Below are 20,725 nucleotides of genomic sequence, written 5' to 3' on the forward strand. Positions count from 1 at the left end.
GATGACTTCTGAGAAAACTGCCTATGGCCAGGACAAGAAATAGGCAGATATGAAACATAGTTTCAAATAAAAAAATAACCAGATTTGATTGCTGTTTTGAAATGGTGGACAAGAGGAAATGGTGAAACAAATAACGCTGTATGGTTTTCAATTAGCAGATGGAATCCATTGAAATTAACTATTAACAAAGTCAAGAGATAAAATGGTGCTTAGGTTTGGAGGTTTGAAAAGCTTTTGGAATATAAAGATAGGCTGCAATCATGAGCATGAGCCACTGGAATAAATTTATAATTTGTTATCAACACGTAAAACAGAGAAGTCTAAGGGAACAAATGAGATCTCTAAACAGAAAAATGTATAAAAAACAATTAAGAGAGTTGAGTAATTCTTATGGAATGAAAACAGTGGGGACAGAATGATAGAAAAGCATATAACAGCTTTGAGAAATTATGCAGTCTTTTTGGCCAAGAGACTTTTAAGGAAAGATTGACCCTGATTTAAAATCTTATTTATTTATTTATTTATTTATTTATTTATTTAGAGAAGGTGTCTCACTCTGTCGCCTGGAGTGCAGTGGTTCCATCTCAGCTCACTGCAACCTCCACCTCCTGTGTTCCAACAATTCTCCTGCCTCAGCCTCCTGAGTAGCTGGGACTACAGGTGCAAGCCAGCATGCCCAGCTAATTTTTTTTTAGTAGAGATGAAGTTTCACTATGTTGACCAGGATGCACTTGATCTCCTTAGCTCATAGTATGTCCGCTTTGGCCTCCTAAAGTGCTGAGATTACAGGTGTGAGCCACCATGGCTGGCCTAGGAAGAGGTAGATATTAATCTTCTAGCTAGATTTTGCTATTTTCTAAAACCTGGGATAATTTATCTGAAAATCAGTTTTTATGTTATCAAGATTAAAATTGAGGTTTATATTTCTGTAACTTTAATTCAGCAGGGAGGAAAATTTATCTAAATACATGAATAACTTAAATTTTAAAAGGGATATGTGAACTATTTAGCATGGCAACATTTAAAATATATAGCTAGTCAAGAATCTATTGTAGTTTGAATGCTCTAATATAAAAAGATCTTTAAATATCAATTTTATTAAGTTAGGAAATAAACACTATCTTTTGACACCGCTTCTCTTTTTAACATTTTACTATTCATTCTTATAATCAGAACATCAGTAACGTTGGGACTAATAAAGTACAAATTCTTAGTTTTAGAAATGATAAGGATGGGCACGGTGGTTCATGCCTGTAATCCAAGCACTTTGGGAGGCCAAGGAGGGTGGATCACCTATGGTTGGGAGTTTGAGACCAGCCTGGCCAACATGGTGAAACGTTCTCTACTAACAATATGAAAAAATTAGCTGGGTGTGGTGGTGCGCACCTGTAATCCCAGCTACCCCGGAGGCTAAGGCAGAACGATCTTTTGAACCCTGGAGGCAGAGGTTGCACTGAGCCGAGATCCTGCCACTGCACCCCAGCCTGGGCAACAGGGCAAGTCTCCATCTCAAAGCAATAACTGAAAATAAAATTAATACAGACAGTGGCTGTGGTTGGCTAAGGTCATGTGGCTTGTTTTTGGAGTAGATATGGATTGAATATTTCAATTAATAATACACTATTAGTCTTCAAAGTTAAAACTTTTTCATTTATTTTAAACAGATGTATCAAAATTTGGATATTTATTTTGGGGTTGGTATATGTTATAAGTGGTTTTGACGTACATGAAAAATATTCAGATATAGATAGATAATTGATAGTTACTTAAGGAATATAGATGTTGGCCTTATCCACTGTGATAACAATGATAATTGAAACAATAAAAGATTATTTACAAAATATTTCTTATATACTCCCCCACGTTCACCTCGACTCTTTTAGATTGTCCCTGAAACAGTGACCAAGTGACACACGGGGATTTGTGTCCAATTTGTCATGAGCAGAAAGAAGTCTAGTGCTAACACTCAAAAGTTATTAACTCCAGATATCGTTTTATTGAGCCTCCTTCAGTATTCGTGTCTTTACATTGGTTACCTGCTATAAATTAGTTTTTGTTTGTATTCTGTTCAAATTGAAGTATTTATTACTTCAATATTTATCATTATTCTCAGTATTCCCAGTTGTTATATTTTAATATTAAATATTTGGCCCTCATGATTATCAAGGGGATTTAGATGAAAACATGAAATCCCTAATTGTGCCTGTTACACAGTAGGGGGATAATAAATGCTAAGTGCTGAGGTTATTATTCATTCTTTCTTATGGAGGGTGATAAGTATCACAGTTCCATTCCAATCTTATTGTTACATGATGCTACTTAGATTTTAATTGCATTGTTCACTTCAAAAACAACAAATATTTGGACAAAATCTTTTGTTTCTTTATACAAGAACAAATAATTTTGCCATTTAGGTTTTTAAAATGCAGCCATTTTAAACATGTATTTTGTTAATGCCACTTTCTAGGATGTGTGTATCGACTTCAAAATGATGGTGGTTAGGATTTCCTATTTAAATTCTAAGAAGTTATGCATTATGTAACACTTTTTTTTAACAATACGTAAGCGAAAGAATTAAATGAAAAAGTGAATTGAAGATATCTGAACAGGAAGATAATTCTCATATGACTTTGAACTTGAATTTATTTGTTCTATATGTAATAAGGGAAACAACATTTCAAAATTAGTTTAAAAATAATTTTAAATGTAATTATGTTTACTTTTGTACCTGGGTACTGGGGCATAATAAAACTAAAAGGAAGAATAAAACCTCTCACTTTTCATTCATGTGCAGTACTGCTTCTGAAGGGAACATATAATATTTATCAGAAGGATAGAATTATTCATGTTTCTGGTTATTTGTATTTACAGCATTCTATTTAGCTTGTGCTTTTTTGATAGATGTTCTACTGCACAAATGCATTTGAATTCATATACAATTGTATAAGAAATAAGAATCTTCCAGTGGAACTAGTCATAATGTTTATAAGAAAAATCATTGTATAGTACCTCCCTCATATCACTTAATACTTTTTACTAAATCCTAACATAAATATATTTCAGCACAATAAAGTAAGTTACAGTAAATTCAATCTAACTTTCTTACAAATATTCTCTGTAAATCAGAAATTAGCTTTACTTGAGAAAAATTATAATTATATTGAAATATATTTTGTAGAGTTATTTAATATTTTGTAGAAATATTGGCAACATGGCAAACTATTTACAATGACTTCAAAATATTTTGAAGTGAAATAATAAGGAATTCAAATTCACAAAATAAAAGTCCAAAAAAGAATAGAATGAATTGTCACATTGGTTGATTTCACTCCCATTGGGGAGAAACAAACCCTAAATCTTAGCAATTTGGCAAGTTTTTAAACAAGTGAAAACTGATTTTTTATCAGAGGTTTCTCTTTTTCCCTTTCTGACTACTTGCATTTATTGTGACTACCAAGTCTACACAACTGAATGCAACTCTTCTATGAAATGCAGATGTTAAAGCCCCAGTTAATGGCTAATAATGACAGGTCACTGAGAAGATTATTCTTATGTTGACCATTCACTTTTCAATTCAATGCCTTAATTATTTTGCTGATGTTTGAAGTCCTGATTTAAAAATATACAGTGAAAATAATTGAACATGATTTTAAGTGAGAGTATGTTCCATTTATTCCCAAGGATTTTGGTCATCTGAATTGTCACATTTCTTCAACCAGCAGAAATTGTTTCCTTATGATTTTCTGTATCTGAATATGCTCTACCAGTTTATACTAACCTTGAAAAATTTTCTTTTTCCCATTTCAAGTTCCACCCAATCTGACTGTTCCACAGGAAAAATCACCATTGGTCACCAGAGAAGGAGACACAATAGAACTGCAATGTCAAGTAACTGGCAAACCTAAACCAATCATCCTTTGGTCTAGAGCGGACAAAGAAGTTGCAATGCCTGATGGATCAATGCAAATGGAGAGTTACGATGGAACACTGAGGATTGTGAATGTATCTAGGGAAATGTCAGGAATGTACAGATGTCAGACCAGCCAATACAATGGATTTAACGTGAAACCAAGGGAGGCCTTGGTGCAGCTCATCGTTCAGTGTAAGTAAATTCCCTTTTTGTGCATTTCTGTGCGGGAACAAGGGGACAAGAGTTACCATTATTCTACCAGTCAAATGAGGTGATTTTTGGAATTGGATTAGGAAAACGATTACTACATTAATGCTTCCCAATTTATAGTATAATTTACCTGAAATCTGCTTTTTACATGAGCTCATACACACTAATAGAGGGGTGTGTGTGTGTGTGTGTGTGTGTGTGTGTGTGTGTAATAATTGTGATGGTGTTCCTGGTTGGTTAATGCCAAAGATTCAACAAACCTAATGGTGAGAAACTGTCCATGTGCAATAAGCAAAGTGGAGACTGGAAGTAATTGCTAATTCAGGTTGTTATACATGTTTGTTTTCACGGTCCATGTTTTTACTTCAGGCAATTGCATGTCCTTTTCCCAAATTATCTACCTATTTCAAGCATCTCTTTGCTTAAATTATGGAGCTCTAATCATTGAAATGCTATGTTTGCATACCTGAAGTTGTAACAGTGAATTACATAATTATCTAGTAATATACTGATAATTCAGGGAAGTCTAAGAGGCTGAATTTTTGCTGGATTTATCATAGCATATAATTGTTTTACTGAGAATTGACTAAGATACATTTCAACTACATTTTTACTGAAATTAGTTATGGTACTGATTAAAACTGTAGCTATTATGAAGTTATATTTGCTTTCCACATTAAAAAATATCAAAATCCACACACTTAGGGGTCAGTAAAAATGTACCAGTGTTACTATTGTTGGGTTATTACAGAATGCCCTGGTAACTGGACTGCCCAATGGTAAAGACATTGCTGAAAGAGAAGAAAACTAAACACAATCTATTCAGTCTCTAATAGGGCTACTGTAAATTTTAATTGATATACTATTTGTTAAGTATATGGTATAAAGTTTTCATTAAACAGATGAATTAGGTGAAACCATGCACTTCAGTAAAGCTGTCATTTTTGTCTTTAACTCAGGAAATTGAAAATAGAATTTAATCCAAAAATGTCTATTTTTATATTAGATTTAAAGTTGTTGGCAGAATGAATTTACCATTTTACATTTTGGTGAATAATCAAAATATGAAAATATGTGTGGGACTATTTAGCTACAAATGTATTTATATATGAGGTATGAGTGTAGGGTGAGAGACAGGGTTCTGGGTGCTGCTTAACTGTTCCCTACCCCTCATCTATAGAATCTCAAATTCCAGATTTGCTATTTAAATATGCAAACTGATATTGCAAGCAAATGCTAAATAACTTGGCTGATTTCTAATTGATTCAGTTGTTTTTATTTTTATTTTTCTCCAAATAAGGTAGGTTTTAGATGTCAAGTTGCATTCGGCAATTTAATATTGCCTTTTTCTCACTGGCCTCTATCCTCATGACAGTATGTTCATGGGCATGAGGATCATGTGAAAACAAGTTTCAGAAAAAAAAAAGAAAAGAAAGAGAAACTGCTTCTCATTTTCTAAAAAAAAAAGTGAGATACCCTCAAGTGACCACAAAAGAATTTGATATAATTTGGAACACTTCAATCTTGTTGGTAAGCACAGGATTCTGAGCTGCTTCGAGTTGTGCACAAAGCTTCAGTGTTCCTGCACCTATTAGTGCAATTAGTTTTCACTCTGCTCACTCCTTCTGCAGAAGCTCTGATAATAATAAAAGCTACAGATCTAGTGGCTTTAGAGAACTTCAAATTAAAGTTTTAAGAAATCAATCTCCATTCTTCATAGAATATACTTAAATCCAGAATTCTCTTGATTAACTACACTTACTATTTTTTTTTCTTTTCTTCTTCTTAATTAGTCCCTTAGAACATAAATTCAGCATAAGATTTTAGAATTCAATTCTAAAATGGTGAATGACAATAAACAGTTGCATAGTTGTCTCTAGTGTGACAGGGATGAACATAATTGAGCAAAAATTACCAATAGACACAGGCAAAGTTGAGTTATTTTAAGGTAGGTAAAAAGATAAAATCTATGTGCATCCCAAGGTGACTTTCCAGAGTGGGGAATGTAATCCAACAGTATTTCCTCTCAGATGCAAGCTGCCCTGGCCTGCCCAGGAAGGCAAATGGATGCAGGCAGTCTTGCTAGTTCCAGGTGAGGATCGTGTTATCACGGCTTTCAAGGACGTCCCTTCCACACATTTCCAACTCTTCTGGAGAACCTGTTTATATATACTATTTTCCAGGTACAAATAACTCGTATCAACTCCAGAATATCCCTGAGTACATCAATGGTTCATTTTCCAAGCATATAATCCCTGCCAGCAGATCTTGCCTGCATGCCTATCTAAGGCTTATTCTTGCAAAAATAATAATGCACGCTGTCTGATAATGTTTTTAAACTGATAAGCATTCTAACTTTTATAGTTATTTTCTTTTAAGAGACAGGGTTTTATTCTGTTGTTCAGGCTGAAGTACAGTGGTATGATCATAGCTTACTGCAGTCTTGCTCAGTAAAATCAGACTCAACCGATTCTCCCCGCTTAGCTTCCCAAGTATCTGGGACTACAAGAGTGTACCGCAATATATGGCTAATTTTTAAATTGTGTGTAGTGATGGGGTCTTGCTATGTTGCTCAGGCTTGTCTGAAATACCTGACTTCAAGCGATTTTCCTACCCTGCTCTCCCAAAGTGTTGAGACTGCAGGTATGAGCCACCATGTTCATCCCAATTTTTTTTTTTAATTTGAAAGTAATTTATTTTTTGCTTATCTTGAATGCCTGTGCTACATGTAAGAAATAATATGGAATATTAAAAACTAAGTGATCTCATACATATGTAGACATACATATGTATACATCAATACACATATTTTTTATCATCCTTAGCAATTAAGTCCATTGCAGCTAACAAGCCACGCTTTATATATTTTGTATTGCAATCATAATATATTTTATATTATAGCTATTCAGTAAACTTGTTGAGTAAATATAAGACACAATAACACACAAAAAGAAGCAAGCCTGGTTTGCTAGTCTATTGTTGCATTGCTATAAAGAAGTACGTGAGACTGACTGATTTATAAAGAAAAGAGGTTTAATTGGCTTACAGTTTAGCCGGCTGTACAGGAAGCATGATGCTGATATCTGCTTCTGGGGAGGCTTCTGGAAGCCTACAGCCATGGCAGAGGGCGAAGCAGGAGCTTGCATATCACAGAGTAGGAGGAAGAGAGCAAGCTGGGAGCTGCTGTACATTTTTAAATGAATAGATCTTTATAGAACTCACACTATCCCATCGGATGACAGTACCAAGGGGCAGTGGTGCTTAACCCATTCATGAGAACTCCCCCACCAAGATCCAATCACCTTTTACCAGGCCTCACTTCCAACACTGAGGATTACATTTCAGTATGATATTTGGTCAGGAACATAGATCCAAACTATATCACCTGTTCTTTTTATTACTTAGGTTTCAGGGATATCTGAGGATTTGCTGCATACAGATTTCTTCCTCGAGATGTTTACTGCATTGACAAATTCTGGAACTGCCTATTTTATACACAAGCACACACACATTTGTGTATAATTTTATCCGTTTTAAGACATGAAAGAATGAAAAAGAGGTGGTAATAAATAAGAAAAACAGTATTTTCAAGACATTTTTTACTTTCTTAGTTTTCCTTGTGTCCAATTAAACAATAACCACTCAAAAAAACTAAAGGAACACAGAATGAATTGTATGTAGGACATTGATGAGTGTAGGTCATCCATCCCTAAAAGAAAATAGCATATGTATGTATTTCCAAGTAGTATAAATAATGAAACCCTCCCCTTAGGGTTCTAAATATCCAAATGAGATTTATTCTTAGCTAATATTATGTTTAAAAGGAAGCATTATAATTTATAAAATTATAAACTTTATAAAACCTTTTTGAATTATTTACTATCACTAATTAATTTGCCTCTTATAAAAATTTGTACATATGAGGGACAGAAGCCTAGAGATATTTTAGTACATTCTATACCCTGTTAAGAGTAACATAGTCACTATAATGAAATAGTTTGATTAATTCTTGTTCACATTGCTTATTTTTAGAAAGCAAAGGGTTTTTTTGTTTTTTGTTTTTTGGTTTTTTTTTGACTTTTAACTTCTACAATTGCTAGTTACCACACAAAGTATGGACCAGAATATGAAGTTGAAAGTACAAGTTTTTTGAAAAAAATGTATCCTTAAATTAAACCTAAAATGTTTCTCCAGATAAAATTTTGAAATACAATGTAAAGTTTTAATAATATTTTAAATATTTTATCCATTACTTAATTTCCATTTTTTGGAATGGTAAAACACAATGATTTTTAGAATATTTGCTTCATTCTTATTTGAAGCAGCATTAGAATAGCATAATTTAAAATAAAGATAGTATGTATATATTATTCATAGTATTATTGTAGTATATATAGAGCTACTGAACAAAACTAAAACAACTTTCTAAACAAAGTACCTGATTGCTTGAATATTGATTAAATAATAGTTCCATTGGATTTTCAAAAATATATATTTTTTCAAATATATATTAATAAGAAACTAGGATATGCTTGTCTCCCTAAAAGAAAGTATTTTTATATCTGTATTATGTAAGTATACTTATAAAACTATATGCTATAATTTTGTTTGATAAACTATAACATTTTATTTTAATATTAGCTGTTCTTTAGTTTTATCTCAAAGCACTATTAAAATCTTTTAGTAACTTGAGTATATTTCCAAGTATAATTCCTTGAAAATTAACTGGAGTATATATATATTGCATTGAATGTCATTTTTTCTGTTAAGTCTCCACCCTACCATGTATATGCACATTTGTTGTACCTACAACTAATGTGATGATATTTCTGTTAAGAAGTATAGGTCTGTCAGGGGGAAATAGGGGAGGGACAGCAGTGGGTGAGGAGGTGGGGAGAGATAGCATGGGGAGAAATGCCAGATACAGGTGATGGGGAGGAAGGCAGCAAATCACACTGCCATGTGTGTACCTATGCAACAATCTTGCATGTTCTTCACATGTACCCCAAAACCTAAAATGCAATAAAAAAAAACTAAAAAATGAAATTAAAACTGGTACTGGATTTTGCAAGAAATAGCAAGTCACCCTGAAGTTATAATTTTATGGCATTTACAATAAAGAGAATTGTCGTTTAAAAAAAAAAAAGAAGCATAAAATATATACTAAAAACTGAAGACAGATAATAGTGTTAGACTGTGTTAAGTAACTGCCTTTTACCTAACTCCAAACTCCAAATCTAATTAATATAACCCTTATAATTTGTGTTTTCCAAACAAAGAAAAATTATGAGAAAAATAATCAGGGCTGCTGATAAATGCGTGTTCCTCATCTGTTTCAGTTTCCAAAGCAAGACCAAATTAGGTAAAGGAGAGAGAGCCAGAGATCAGGGTTTTATTTCTGACTCCTTTTCTCAAGAAATCAAGTGAAGAGAGTATGCCAGTTACTTTTAATCAAAATGAGTGTTCAACAAAAGCAACATTTCATGAACCTTACAAAGAAAAAGAAAATTAAAGATAGATTGGAAAGTACTATAACACATATGCTCCCTATTGTTAGACAAGTTACTGAGTAATATTTTGTAGTTTTGAGATAGATAGAATTAGTGTACTGAGGTAATGTAACTATTTTTTTTTTATTTTTTTTTAAAAGCAAAATTATAGAAATATCAGTATGACTAGGGATTTATCTAAAACTGATATCAAAGACAAGGTAATTATTGTTAAAAGAGGAAATACCAGAGGATCTAGGTCAGGCCAAAAGGCTATCCAAAAATTTTATAAATGAGTAAACAAAATTTATTAGGAGGGTAATAATGACTTTCACCTCAGTAGCCTGAGCAAGCTTTGCATGTCCAGGTCTGTTTCTTATTTTCTGTAATGATTCAGTGTATCTCTTCTCTTTTCCATAAGCATGGTAATTCAGTGTAGCCTCTCTGGCTAGGCTTTTATGCTCCTCTTCTGTTTATACCAGTTCTTCCAACCACTTTTGCCATTTAAGTCCTGGCTAAGTCGCACCTCTCTATACTGCCTCTTGGTGATGTCAAAGGATCTTTATTGATAGTTCCATGGACACTAGCATTAGCATGTAGAAGACAATTCAGAGCTTCAAAGTAAAACTTCATTTTGAAGACGTGCATTGGATGATATATTGCTTTCAAAGCCACTAGGTTTTATTTTACAATTGCCCTTCTCAGCGCTCTCCTGTAACATTGGCTATGCAGGTCGTTTAATAAATAATTCTAATTGTTGTGTAGGTTTACACTAAATTATTGTTATCTAATTGGATTTATTTCTTATACCAAAGTGACTTGATTCTAACAGCATTTGGTTTCCTTCCATAAAATAAACTTATACTCAGTGTTTGAAGACTTATCTTTGAGATTATTCGAAAGACTTTATTAGAAACATTAATGGTAACTTCAAAGTTATTTTCAAAATGTTTCTGGTGATGACTGCATCAAGACTATATATCCACTGCCAGTATAAGGATAACGACTTCAAAGACACCCTTCATTTGGAGTGTTTCCTTTGACTTATCAAATCTTACTTTTATCACTTATTTACATTAATATTTCTGTTTTATCCTATTCTGTCATCTTCTTCCTCCCTGTAGTTCTTATCGTAGAAGAAACAATATATATAGAAACAATGTATTGTAAGATAGTGTTAAATTCTGTACAAAATAGGCTCTAGGATTATTATTTCAAGTCAACATGTATCTTATTTTATCTTTCCATGGACTTACATTACTCTTGAATATTTGAAAATTGAACTTCTCAAGAATAAATCTTCTTTTTCAAAATGTTTCTAGGATGAATATACTTTAGTTGAACAGCTCCTGCCATCCTGGGCATTTTCTCTGCTCTCTGTGTCTTCAAGAGAGCAGCACAGCATGATAGATAACTAAGGGGCAAATAAACATCTAAGAAGCAATTGTCCAAGAAAATAGAAACTCTCCCTCTCTTGAAGACTAGGTGCATGGCACATATGTAATATCTTCAGATAGAGCGACTGACTACACATTACCTGTAAAGATCAGTTTATCAAATATACGGCTCATGTAATGAAAGTTAAGTGTATAGTTTATTTTTCTGGTTTCTTTTTTGCTGCTATCATAATGAAAGTACAACCATAATTTAGTGTTTAGAGAAAGCGTATATATTAAAATTTTTATTTTTCAGCATCTCTGCAAAGAAGTGAGAGAATAACCAGCTAGTTTTAACAGCATGATTAAGGGTGCAAATTAAGCCAAGCAAGACTCATTTTTATTGGTATTGTCAGCTAGATACTTCTTTCCACCCCAACTGTGCGAAAATGAATTCAACTAGATAATATTATTTCCATAATACTGTAAGGATATTTCTCCCCCTTGAAACCCTTCAGATATGTGATTAAGTTAAATGTATCTTACAGGTTTTTATTTGTTCGTTTGTTTGTTTTTCAATTTTTGGAGACAGGGTCTCTCTTGCCCAAGCTGGAATGCAATAGCACAATCATAGCTTACTCTATAGCCTCAACTCCTTGGCCCAAGGGATCCTCAGGCTCCCAAATAGCTGGGATTACAGGTGTGAGTCACCATGCTGGGCTAATTTTTATATTTTTTTCTGGAGACAGAGTCTTGTTATGTTGCCCAGCGTGGAATCAAACTCCTGCCCTCAAGCGTCTCACCCATCTCGGCTTTCCAAAGTGCTGGAATCAAAGGTGTGAGCCACTATGTTCCACTGAGTTAAATTTTTGATAAAAAAGTTTACTGCCTCTTTTCCTGGGGGCTTTTTTCTTTCCTCCCTTTTTTGCTTTATGGAAATATAGTTTCTTCTAAGAAAAATGAACTTAAACACATACAATAAATATATGTATGTGACTAAAGAATTTGGTGCTTTCATAATTTTTCTTAGTTAAAAAGGAATTTATCTTTCTTCCAAAAACTAAATTCATTCTTCTCAAATACAGAATTCAGGCATTTCATACATACTATGATCATCTTCCCTGTAACAAAAAGGTGGTAATAATAAACATTATAATAAATCAAACATAAAGGTGAACAGTAATATATCCTATGAACATTTCTGTGATAAAATCAATTTCTTTTAAATATACCAGCAATAATATGCTTGGTGCATAGGGAAATATAAAGTGCTATCAAATTAACTTACAAGAGTATAATGTCTTTGGGTCTTTGATTAGAAAAAAACAAATTTAAAGAACCTCAGAAATTTAGATAAAAATGTAAAAATTGATTTTTAAAAAGTGCTTTCATTAATGCATGATAAAGCCAATCAGAAAGTGAGAAATCAAAAACAGCATTTGAGAGAAAGAGATACACGTTTACTAGAGGGTTTAATCCACCTCCAAGCACAATTCATGTAGAATTTTAGCTTATATGTTGTTGTTAGCAATTTTATCTTTATTATTAATGGTTTGATATATGATATTTTAATATTTAGTACCAGCCACCCACTTTTTGGTTTTGCATATATCATGTTGGGTTATATTATATGATGCTAATAACTTTGCAGTAAATTCCTCTATTGTATAATCTACCAAGTGTCTTTCCACTACTTTTAAACTTACAGACTACTAGAGGCATATCTGGTATCGAATTCACATGCAAGTGTGTAAGACGGAATTTATGCCCAAGAGCTTGCCAGCATATCCTTCCACTCCTGTCTCCTGGGAACCTTTGGAAATGTCTAAAACCATGTTTTTATTGAATCAGTGGAGGAAAAGGAGTGCTCCTGGCATCTAGAGAGTAGAAACCAGGGCTATTGCTAATTGTCCAAAACACATATGGCAGTCTTCCAGCACAGAATTTTCTTGCCCAGAATATAATTCTGTAATTCTTTGTGGTGGAGTAGGAGGCTCTAGTCTGTTTATGGTGTTTAGAGGCATCTTAGGTCTGTGATTTTTAGATTCTAGTAATATGTCCTTCTCCCCAACATCATGATGATAAAAACTCTCCAGACATTGCCAAATGTCCCCAACTGGCAAAATCACCCCAGGTTAAGAACCACTGCCTAGATGAGGACTAATAGACCAGGAGAGAAGGTCTACATAATTTGGGGATGGGAACGCTAGCGGAATCCTCTGCCCCACAGGAGCCAATGTCTCTTGTTACAAATCTCTAGGCATAATTTCCAGGGTACCTGAAGATACATGCCAGTTACAAGAGTCACTGCACTAAGCTCAAAGCCATGGCTTCCTATTAACATTCCTCTCAAATCCAGAAGCAATTTAATGTAGCAATGTCATCTGAAATTATAGTTGACATTCTTCCCTTGTCAGTTTATCAGGGGGCCAGAGCTAGAACTTTAAAAGAAGGTCAAATTCTCATATAGTAGGGAAAAGGTTTATTCTTCTAATTGCACCTACTCTTTTCATCTGCCATTGCAGATGAAATTGCAGAATTGCTAAACTCTTAGCAATTCTTTTAGTTCTTTAATTTTCTGCATTTGATAATAATTACAGTTTCATATATTAAGCAAGTATGTTTCCAGAATATGTTTTTTTTTTGTTTTTTTTTGTTTGTTTGTTTGTTTGTTTGTGTGTGTGTGACTTGCCTTTTTATTTATCTTCTATGAACTGCTGTGCCTATATTCTTCCTTCATAGGCCTTTTGGCTTTATGTCTGGGTTTGGCAGGGAGTAGCTGTATTTCATGCTGTTTCATGAAATCATTTCAGTCTACCTTGTGAGTTCCTTTCTTCTAGCCGATGATTATTTCCTTGAAGCGTTAAAAATTCTAGTAAGCAAAAATAAAGTTTCTTCAAAAGGACACTTCAGGACTTAAAGTGACCATGCATTATAACATTAAAATAAATTCTCCTTGATTATATACCATTAAGACTTATTTTAAATGTGGAAATTACTCTTTCTTCTTAATTCAAACAATTTTCAAAAAGAAGTCAAATACCTTTCTTGAAATTTAATGTGTGTACTGTTTTCTTTGATACTGTTTCTCATTCAAGGAAATAAAAGTTTTATAATGTTTTTCTTGAAAAAAGATTATTATTTAATTTGAGTAGCATTCCTTTTTGAGAAGATAATTATACTAAATTAATCAAGGGAGGAAACTATTAAAAGCTGAGCAGGAAACTGAAATGTATTTAAGAAAAATAGGAAGTATTAATTTTTATAATTTACATTATTTGCATTGAAATATATGGATGAAATTGCAGAAGCAATCAGATGTTTCTTGAGTATTCTGTTTCTTTGTGCCCATCCGTAGCAATCGTTTACCCAGTATTTGAAGCCATATTTTCATAAACACAACATAACTGCTTTGTGTACAATGTAAAATGATGAATATAGTGCTTTATAGCTCCGTTAAAAGATGCAAGTAATTCGAGTACGAAGAGTTTTCACTTTAAGTGCTCACTTGAAGCTCTAAGGTACAATCAATCATTGAGTCACAGATACACATAGATATAGATGCAGATGATGTGGATAATTAGATATGTATGAATGCAGTGATGTACCTCTATCTACTTATCTATCTATCCACCAGTCTGTCTATATCTGTCTATGTCTATGTTGCCTCCACACAGGAGGCATATTTATTGAGTGAACACTCATTCCTGTTAATGCAGTTTTCTTCCTTGTCTTTTATGATGTTGCACATGCTTGTTCTGTTTTTAATTTTTGTAGCGAACTAGCCCCCACATCACCCCTGGGTACCCTGAGTTTGGTGGTGACAAAGGTTTAAGAAAAAGATTAAGAGTGAAAGTAGGACCAGGGGCATCACTTATTATTGGAGGCAGTGAAGGCCCTGTGCTCTGATCTCTCACTGGATTTATTGGTTACAATCACTTTGATCTATAGCAGGCATCCCCAAACTACGGCCTGCAGGCCACATGCGGCCCCCTGAGGCCATTTATCTGGCCCCCCGCCGCACTTCAGGAAGGGGCACCTCTTTCATTGGTGGTCAGTGAGAGGAGCACAGTATGTAGCGGCCCTCCAACGGTCTGAGGGACAGTGACCTGGCCCCTGTGTAAAAAGTTTGAGGACGCCTGCTCTATAGGGTATGGGTGGAGTGATGGTGGGGAGAGGGTGATGTGATGGTGGAGTGAATCAGTAAGCCGGAACTGAATCAGTGAGCCAGAAATGGTGTGTCATTCTAAAAATTGATAACAGTGGCAGTTTGGGAGTTTCACAAAACAAGAACATGTGTTTATCTTTAGCCTATTATCCATGTACAGCTGGTGGAACCAGGGTCTTACAAGGAGCCTACAAGTCTGGCTACGTCATGGTGCTATGAAGGGGTTTTAGTCCTTGAGCACAATGTTTATGGTAACAGAGCCTAGGTCACCCTGCATCGGAACATGAAGCACGGAGAGGCCTTCCTCCCCAGAGGCCTCCTGCATCCTTTGGCAGTTTATCGTTCCAGATTTATTTTATACATATAACCAGTTTGTGTTTATGTAGGCACAGTGAACCCTTCCTCTGTTGCTGCTTCTCCCAACAACTTTTCAGCTTGTTTGGCTGGTATTTATTCTTCCTATCTGTCTACACTCTCTTGCTTGGCAATATAATAACTTAAATTGTCATTGCTAAGCATATCTTCCCCAAATTTGTATCTGAGATATTCAGCTACTACAAAATGTCAACTAAGCTTCTGTATGAATTCTAAAATATAATGTGATTAAAATTAAAAATATAGTAATTCCTTTTAATTGCATTTTCTCCTCTTGAATTTCCTGTTCTACCAAAATATATATCTCCTCTCTACCAAGGGCAAAGTCATTCTCTTTCCTTTTTCCTATCATGCATTTCAAATTAGTATATTGTATTCTGAATTAAAGACCTGTTTGAATTCCAGCTTTGTTTTTTACTCGTAATTTCTCTATTCACTTTCTTATTTGCCATGATAAAAAGAAATCTTATTATCATGGATTTCTCTGAGGATTAAATTAGATAATGCCTATAAAGCATTTAGCCTAGTGTTTGACCTGCTGATAGTACTCCTTAAGAGTACAGAATCCTCTGAATTCATTCCTGCTTTTCCATTCCAACTTTTTTTCAAAGGTAAGACCCTTTTACCTCCTGCAAGAAATTTCTACTATTTTTCCAACCTTTGATCTCTTTCCCTTGGCAACATTGCTGTCAGATGAATATTTTTTTTTCTTTTTTTTTTATGAGTAAAAATACTTTCAGTTGCAATTGATGGAAAATTCTTGTCTAACTGTCGTAAGCAGGAAAGTGTAGTTAATGCTCCAGTAAGCATTAGCATCTTCTCAAATATGAGCGCAGTTCTTTCCGTGTTTGCTTTGCTTAGTGGTTCTCATTTCCAGTCCACCTGAAAAAGCTTGTCCCTTTGTCTCTCACCCAGAGATTGACTAGAAAGAGATGCAATTGGATAACCACACTCCACAGCAGAGGCAGAAATGCAGGCCTTGTACTTTCTATTTGGAAATGCTCTATGGCTACTCATTACCTGTGATTAAAAGTTTGCTATCCTAAACTGGGAAATAGCATTCTCTACCCTTTGTGAGATCACATTTCATGTTCCAGTCAAGGTGAACGATTCATTCACTTATGCACATTTGAACTCAGTGCTTTTTGTCATTGCATTTCCAGTGTCATGAATATCCTCAAAATGATCATTATGAGCCCACTCTTAACAATCTTCAAGACATTACTCAAATATCATTTCTCCCATGCTATCCCCTGAAATCTCTAGCTATGTGTAATTTTTCTAAGTTCTAAATCTGTACCTTTTTTTAAAAATTTCTGAACTTAGCAATTTCAGTTCTACTCCTAAGTGATATACAGAGGCATTTTACCTGTTTCTTTTTTTCTTTCTGTCTCTTTCATAAGAGATTATAAACTCTTTTCTTCATGACATAATTGCATCCTCCAAAAAATGCCTAGATTAATAAATGTATAAATTGGTGAATTATTTGAAATATGATTATGTTTTTTATTTATTTATTGTTCAATTAATTTCAACTGATTTAGGCTGGGTGTGGTGGCTCATAACCGTAATCCCAGCACTTTGGGAGGCCAAGGTGGGCCAATTGCTTCAGTCCAGGAGTTGAAGACAAGCTTTGGAAACACCCTATCTATACAAAAAAAAAAAAAAAAAAAAAAAAAAAAAACAAAAAAAACCTACAAAAATTAGCCAGACGTGGTGATGCACACTTATAGTTCCAGCTCCTAGGGAGGTGGAGGTGGAAGGATCACCTGAGCCTGGGGAGGTCGGGACTGCCGTGAGCCATGATTACATCACTTGACCTTGTCTCAAAAAATTATTTTAGATTCAATTGTTTTATTTGGAAATAATTCAAATGAGTGAATCATTTGAACTTCGATTATATTTTTCAGCTATAGTGTTGTCAGTGAAGACATAACTCTACACATACAGTTTTTTGACACTGCATTCAACCTAGGTGACATAATAAGACCCTGTCTCTAAAATAATAGTAAAATGCAAAACATTTTTTTTTCAAGGAGGAGTCTTATCCTGTTGCCTAGGCTGGAGTGCAGTTGTATGATCCTGGCTCACTGCAACCTCCATCCTGGATTCACCGATTCTCTTGCCTCACCCTCCTGAGTAGCTGGGACTACAGGCACGTGCCACTATGCCCGGCCAATTTTTTGTATTTTTAGTAGAGACGGGGTTTCACTGTGTTAGCCAGGCTGGTCTGGATCTCCTTACCTCCTGATCTTCTCACTTTGGCCTCCCAAAGTGTTGGGATTATAGGCATGAGCCGCCGCTCCCATGTGCAGATCATGCAGGATTGTTACATAGGTATACACATGCCATGGTGGTTTGCTGCATCCATCCCATACATTTCTAATGTATGCATTCTAATGCATACATTAGAAATATCTAATATAGATGACCAGCCCCCAGTCACCTACATTAGATATTTCTCCTAATGTTATACCTCCCCAATTCCCCCACCCACTGCTATCTCTCCCCTAGCACCCCCATCCCCCAACAGGCCCTGGTGTGTGATGTTCCCCTCCCTATGAAGAGATTCTAAGTCTGCCTCTGGATTCTAATTCTAGCAGTGCCAATTTTAATTGTGTGACTTGTGTCTGTTTCTACCACCAAATTTTCTATGCAAAGAAAGGACTTAGTATGATGATCTCAAAGTAATCTTTGAGTTTGAAAATTGCTACCAACAAAATTTTCTGATTTATATTTAATGCATCTGTAACAGAAACCACATGTTCTATTAATTGTTTCAGGAATCTCCTAGAAACTACATGCTTGAATTAAATAAAGGATGCATAGATGATGAAATGTCATTGCAACAAGATATCTGTGTTAAAATAATTCAGATATGTGTTATAATGAAAGAAAAGAATAAAGAGATTGAAGGCAAGAGACAGACATAATTACTTATAGTTGGCTTTGTTGCATCTAGAGAAAATGCAGTGCATTTGCAATCTTATTAAAAAATGATTGTTGCTATATGTAATGACAAAATTTCATTGCCTGATGAATTAAAATTTTCAAAGTTTATAAAGCATGATCTCTTGGGATTTATACCTTAATCTTTCCCTCTCTTTGTTTTGTGGTTACCTTCTGCTTAGAATGAGGATGGTTGCTAGATACACTACTGGATCCATATATTACTAGTCCATGTATTATGCATCTAAACATATGTTATTTTACTATTCCTTATTTTTAGAGACTCTGGAGCCGCTGTCTTATGAAGGATGCTACTATGTGTTTTCCTCTTGATACAGCCAAACATTTACATAAATACAAAGAAAAAATTATCATAATGCTTGATAACTTAAATTATTTTATTTTTATCTGCATATCTGTTTCTTTGTAGATACTCTGCAGCTTATGTGTAAAGAAGATAAGTTTTACAAAGCAACGGAAAAACACAGTAGCCTGGAAGTTCATTTTTCTTTCTCAAAAGTTGCTTTATGTCAAATGCCTAATTTAAAAATTATTTCCTTTTTGTTTTGGTGACTTTTTAAAAAAAGCTTCTAATTTTTTTTTTCCTCAAAGTACACTGTCACAAAGGTTTGCTCCAATGTTTTCATGTATTAGTTCATTTGGTAAGAAAAACTAATTTGTTCAGCACACACAAATACATTTATCTGGAGTAGAAAAACATTTGAATTGGAATGGCCATTTTGATCTTCAGCAACACACAAAGTAACTTTTAATAAGTCGTGTGAGAATGCTACATTAGGCGTGTTAGGTTTCTTCTGATAGTCTTAGGAAAATATGATTATTTTCTTAGGCTGCTTTTGAATATTCTTAGCTTCAGACAGTTTTTTTCTCTCTTTCCTCTCTCCCTCTTTCTTGCTATACACATACATATGTTCATACCTACTTTTAGGGGATTGTGATTTGAATCTATTACTTCTTGCATGAAGATGGAACGTATGAGTCACTTGTTTTAAACAATCAGACTGGGTTTTCTCTAGAATTCTACATAAGAAATTTTTGATCTTTTTCTATTTTTATGCATAAGTTGGGGGCACCATCCTATGAAATATGTTTGATCCAAAATTGTAGCTTGACCATAATTCTAGAGTTTTGACATTGATGACTAAATAAATGTATTCTAGTATTTAACTAAGAATCCTATCTGATCTCAAATGTAGGCTACAGTAATCTCATACTTTTATATTTTCATTAGCCCATCCATAGAATTCCTTAATACTGATGCATCTTCATTGTTAGATGGAGGTTGGAAAGAGATTGAGGAAATGCGTGGAAAAAGATTAAGGATCTGCATTTACATTCTCTTTGTTGATACTTGATCTCAAAATATCTACCTTGAATTCTCAGCTTTAGTTTTGATTAGGGACCTGGAAAGTCGTGCACAATATGTCTATAAAATGTATGTATGATCTTGCTGAAAGTAAAGTTTCTGCATCCATCCAATTATACTAAAATTAATGGAATATAAATGTATATTATTTTCCTTTTCGCTATATTAATGCTACACAAATTTGCTTAAATATATACTGAGTTTTAAAGTTTTAACTCTTTTTACCAGGTAGATAATATTTTGACTTAAAATGTTGATTGTTCCAAATCCCTTTACACATTGTTATTAGGTTGGTGTGAAAGTAATTGCGGTTTGGGTTATTACTTTTAATGTCAAAAACCACAGTAACTTTTGTACCAATCTAATAAAACAACAACAACAAAAATAACAATGAACTGACTTAAACTAGATTATAAAAGAACATCTACTTATAGTGTATCCTCTGTGTCTCATGATGGTTTTGTGTACTTAGATGTTCCTTTAATTTGGTCAAAATCATGATGATTCTTCCTACAGGATATTCAAGACATTGGCATTGTTTTGATTCTTGGGTGAGAGATGTTTATTTTTAAACACTTCATTCGTTTCAAGATAATTAAACAATTATTTTGTATTTTTTCACTTTAATCAGTATTCAAACTGGAAAGCTCTAAGGAATTTAGTAAATATTTCAGTTAACTCATTCAATAAATATGAATTCAGTCAATACAATTTGGCCAGTTTGTCTGCTAGATTAAAGGAAATTCAAATAAGAATGAAAGGTGGTCTGTGCACTAGGTAAGGTTATAATCTAATGTAGAAGCAGGCAAAACCTTCAGGTGTCAGAGGTGCCACGTGAGCACAGGGGAGGGGCAGTGGAGG

The 20,725-nt window shown here is 34.1% G+C and overlaps 1 protein-coding gene across 6 annotated transcripts in view; it reads left to right on the top strand.

Moving 5' to 3' along the window:
• MDGA2 (MAM domain containing glycosylphosphatidylinositol anchor 2) overlaps positions 1-20,725 on the top strand; it is an 845,750-nt gene that overhangs the window by 644,144 nt on the left and 180,881 nt on the right. For 5 of the 6 annotated variants that reach the window (XR_012516333.1, XR_012516332.1, XM_003930557.4 and 2 more), the window contains one exon: positions 3,809-4,102. The exons of the other annotated variant lie outside the window; for it this stretch is intronic. Coding sequence is in view for 3 of the 5 variants with exons in the window: in XM_003930557.4 (XP_003930606.2) it covers positions 3,809-4,102 (294 nt within the window). In the remaining 2 variants the exon portion in view is untranslated. The remainder of the gene's footprint in view (positions 1-3,808; positions 4,103-20,725) is intronic. 6 annotated transcript variants of the gene reach the window in all.

The sequence above is a fragment of the Saimiri boliviensis genome, chromosome 2, assembly GCF_048565385.1.
Source record: "Saimiri boliviensis isolate mSaiBol1 chromosome 2, mSaiBol1.pri, whole genome shotgun sequence".
NCBI lineage: Eukaryota > Metazoa > Chordata > Mammalia > Primates > Cebidae > Saimiri > Saimiri boliviensis.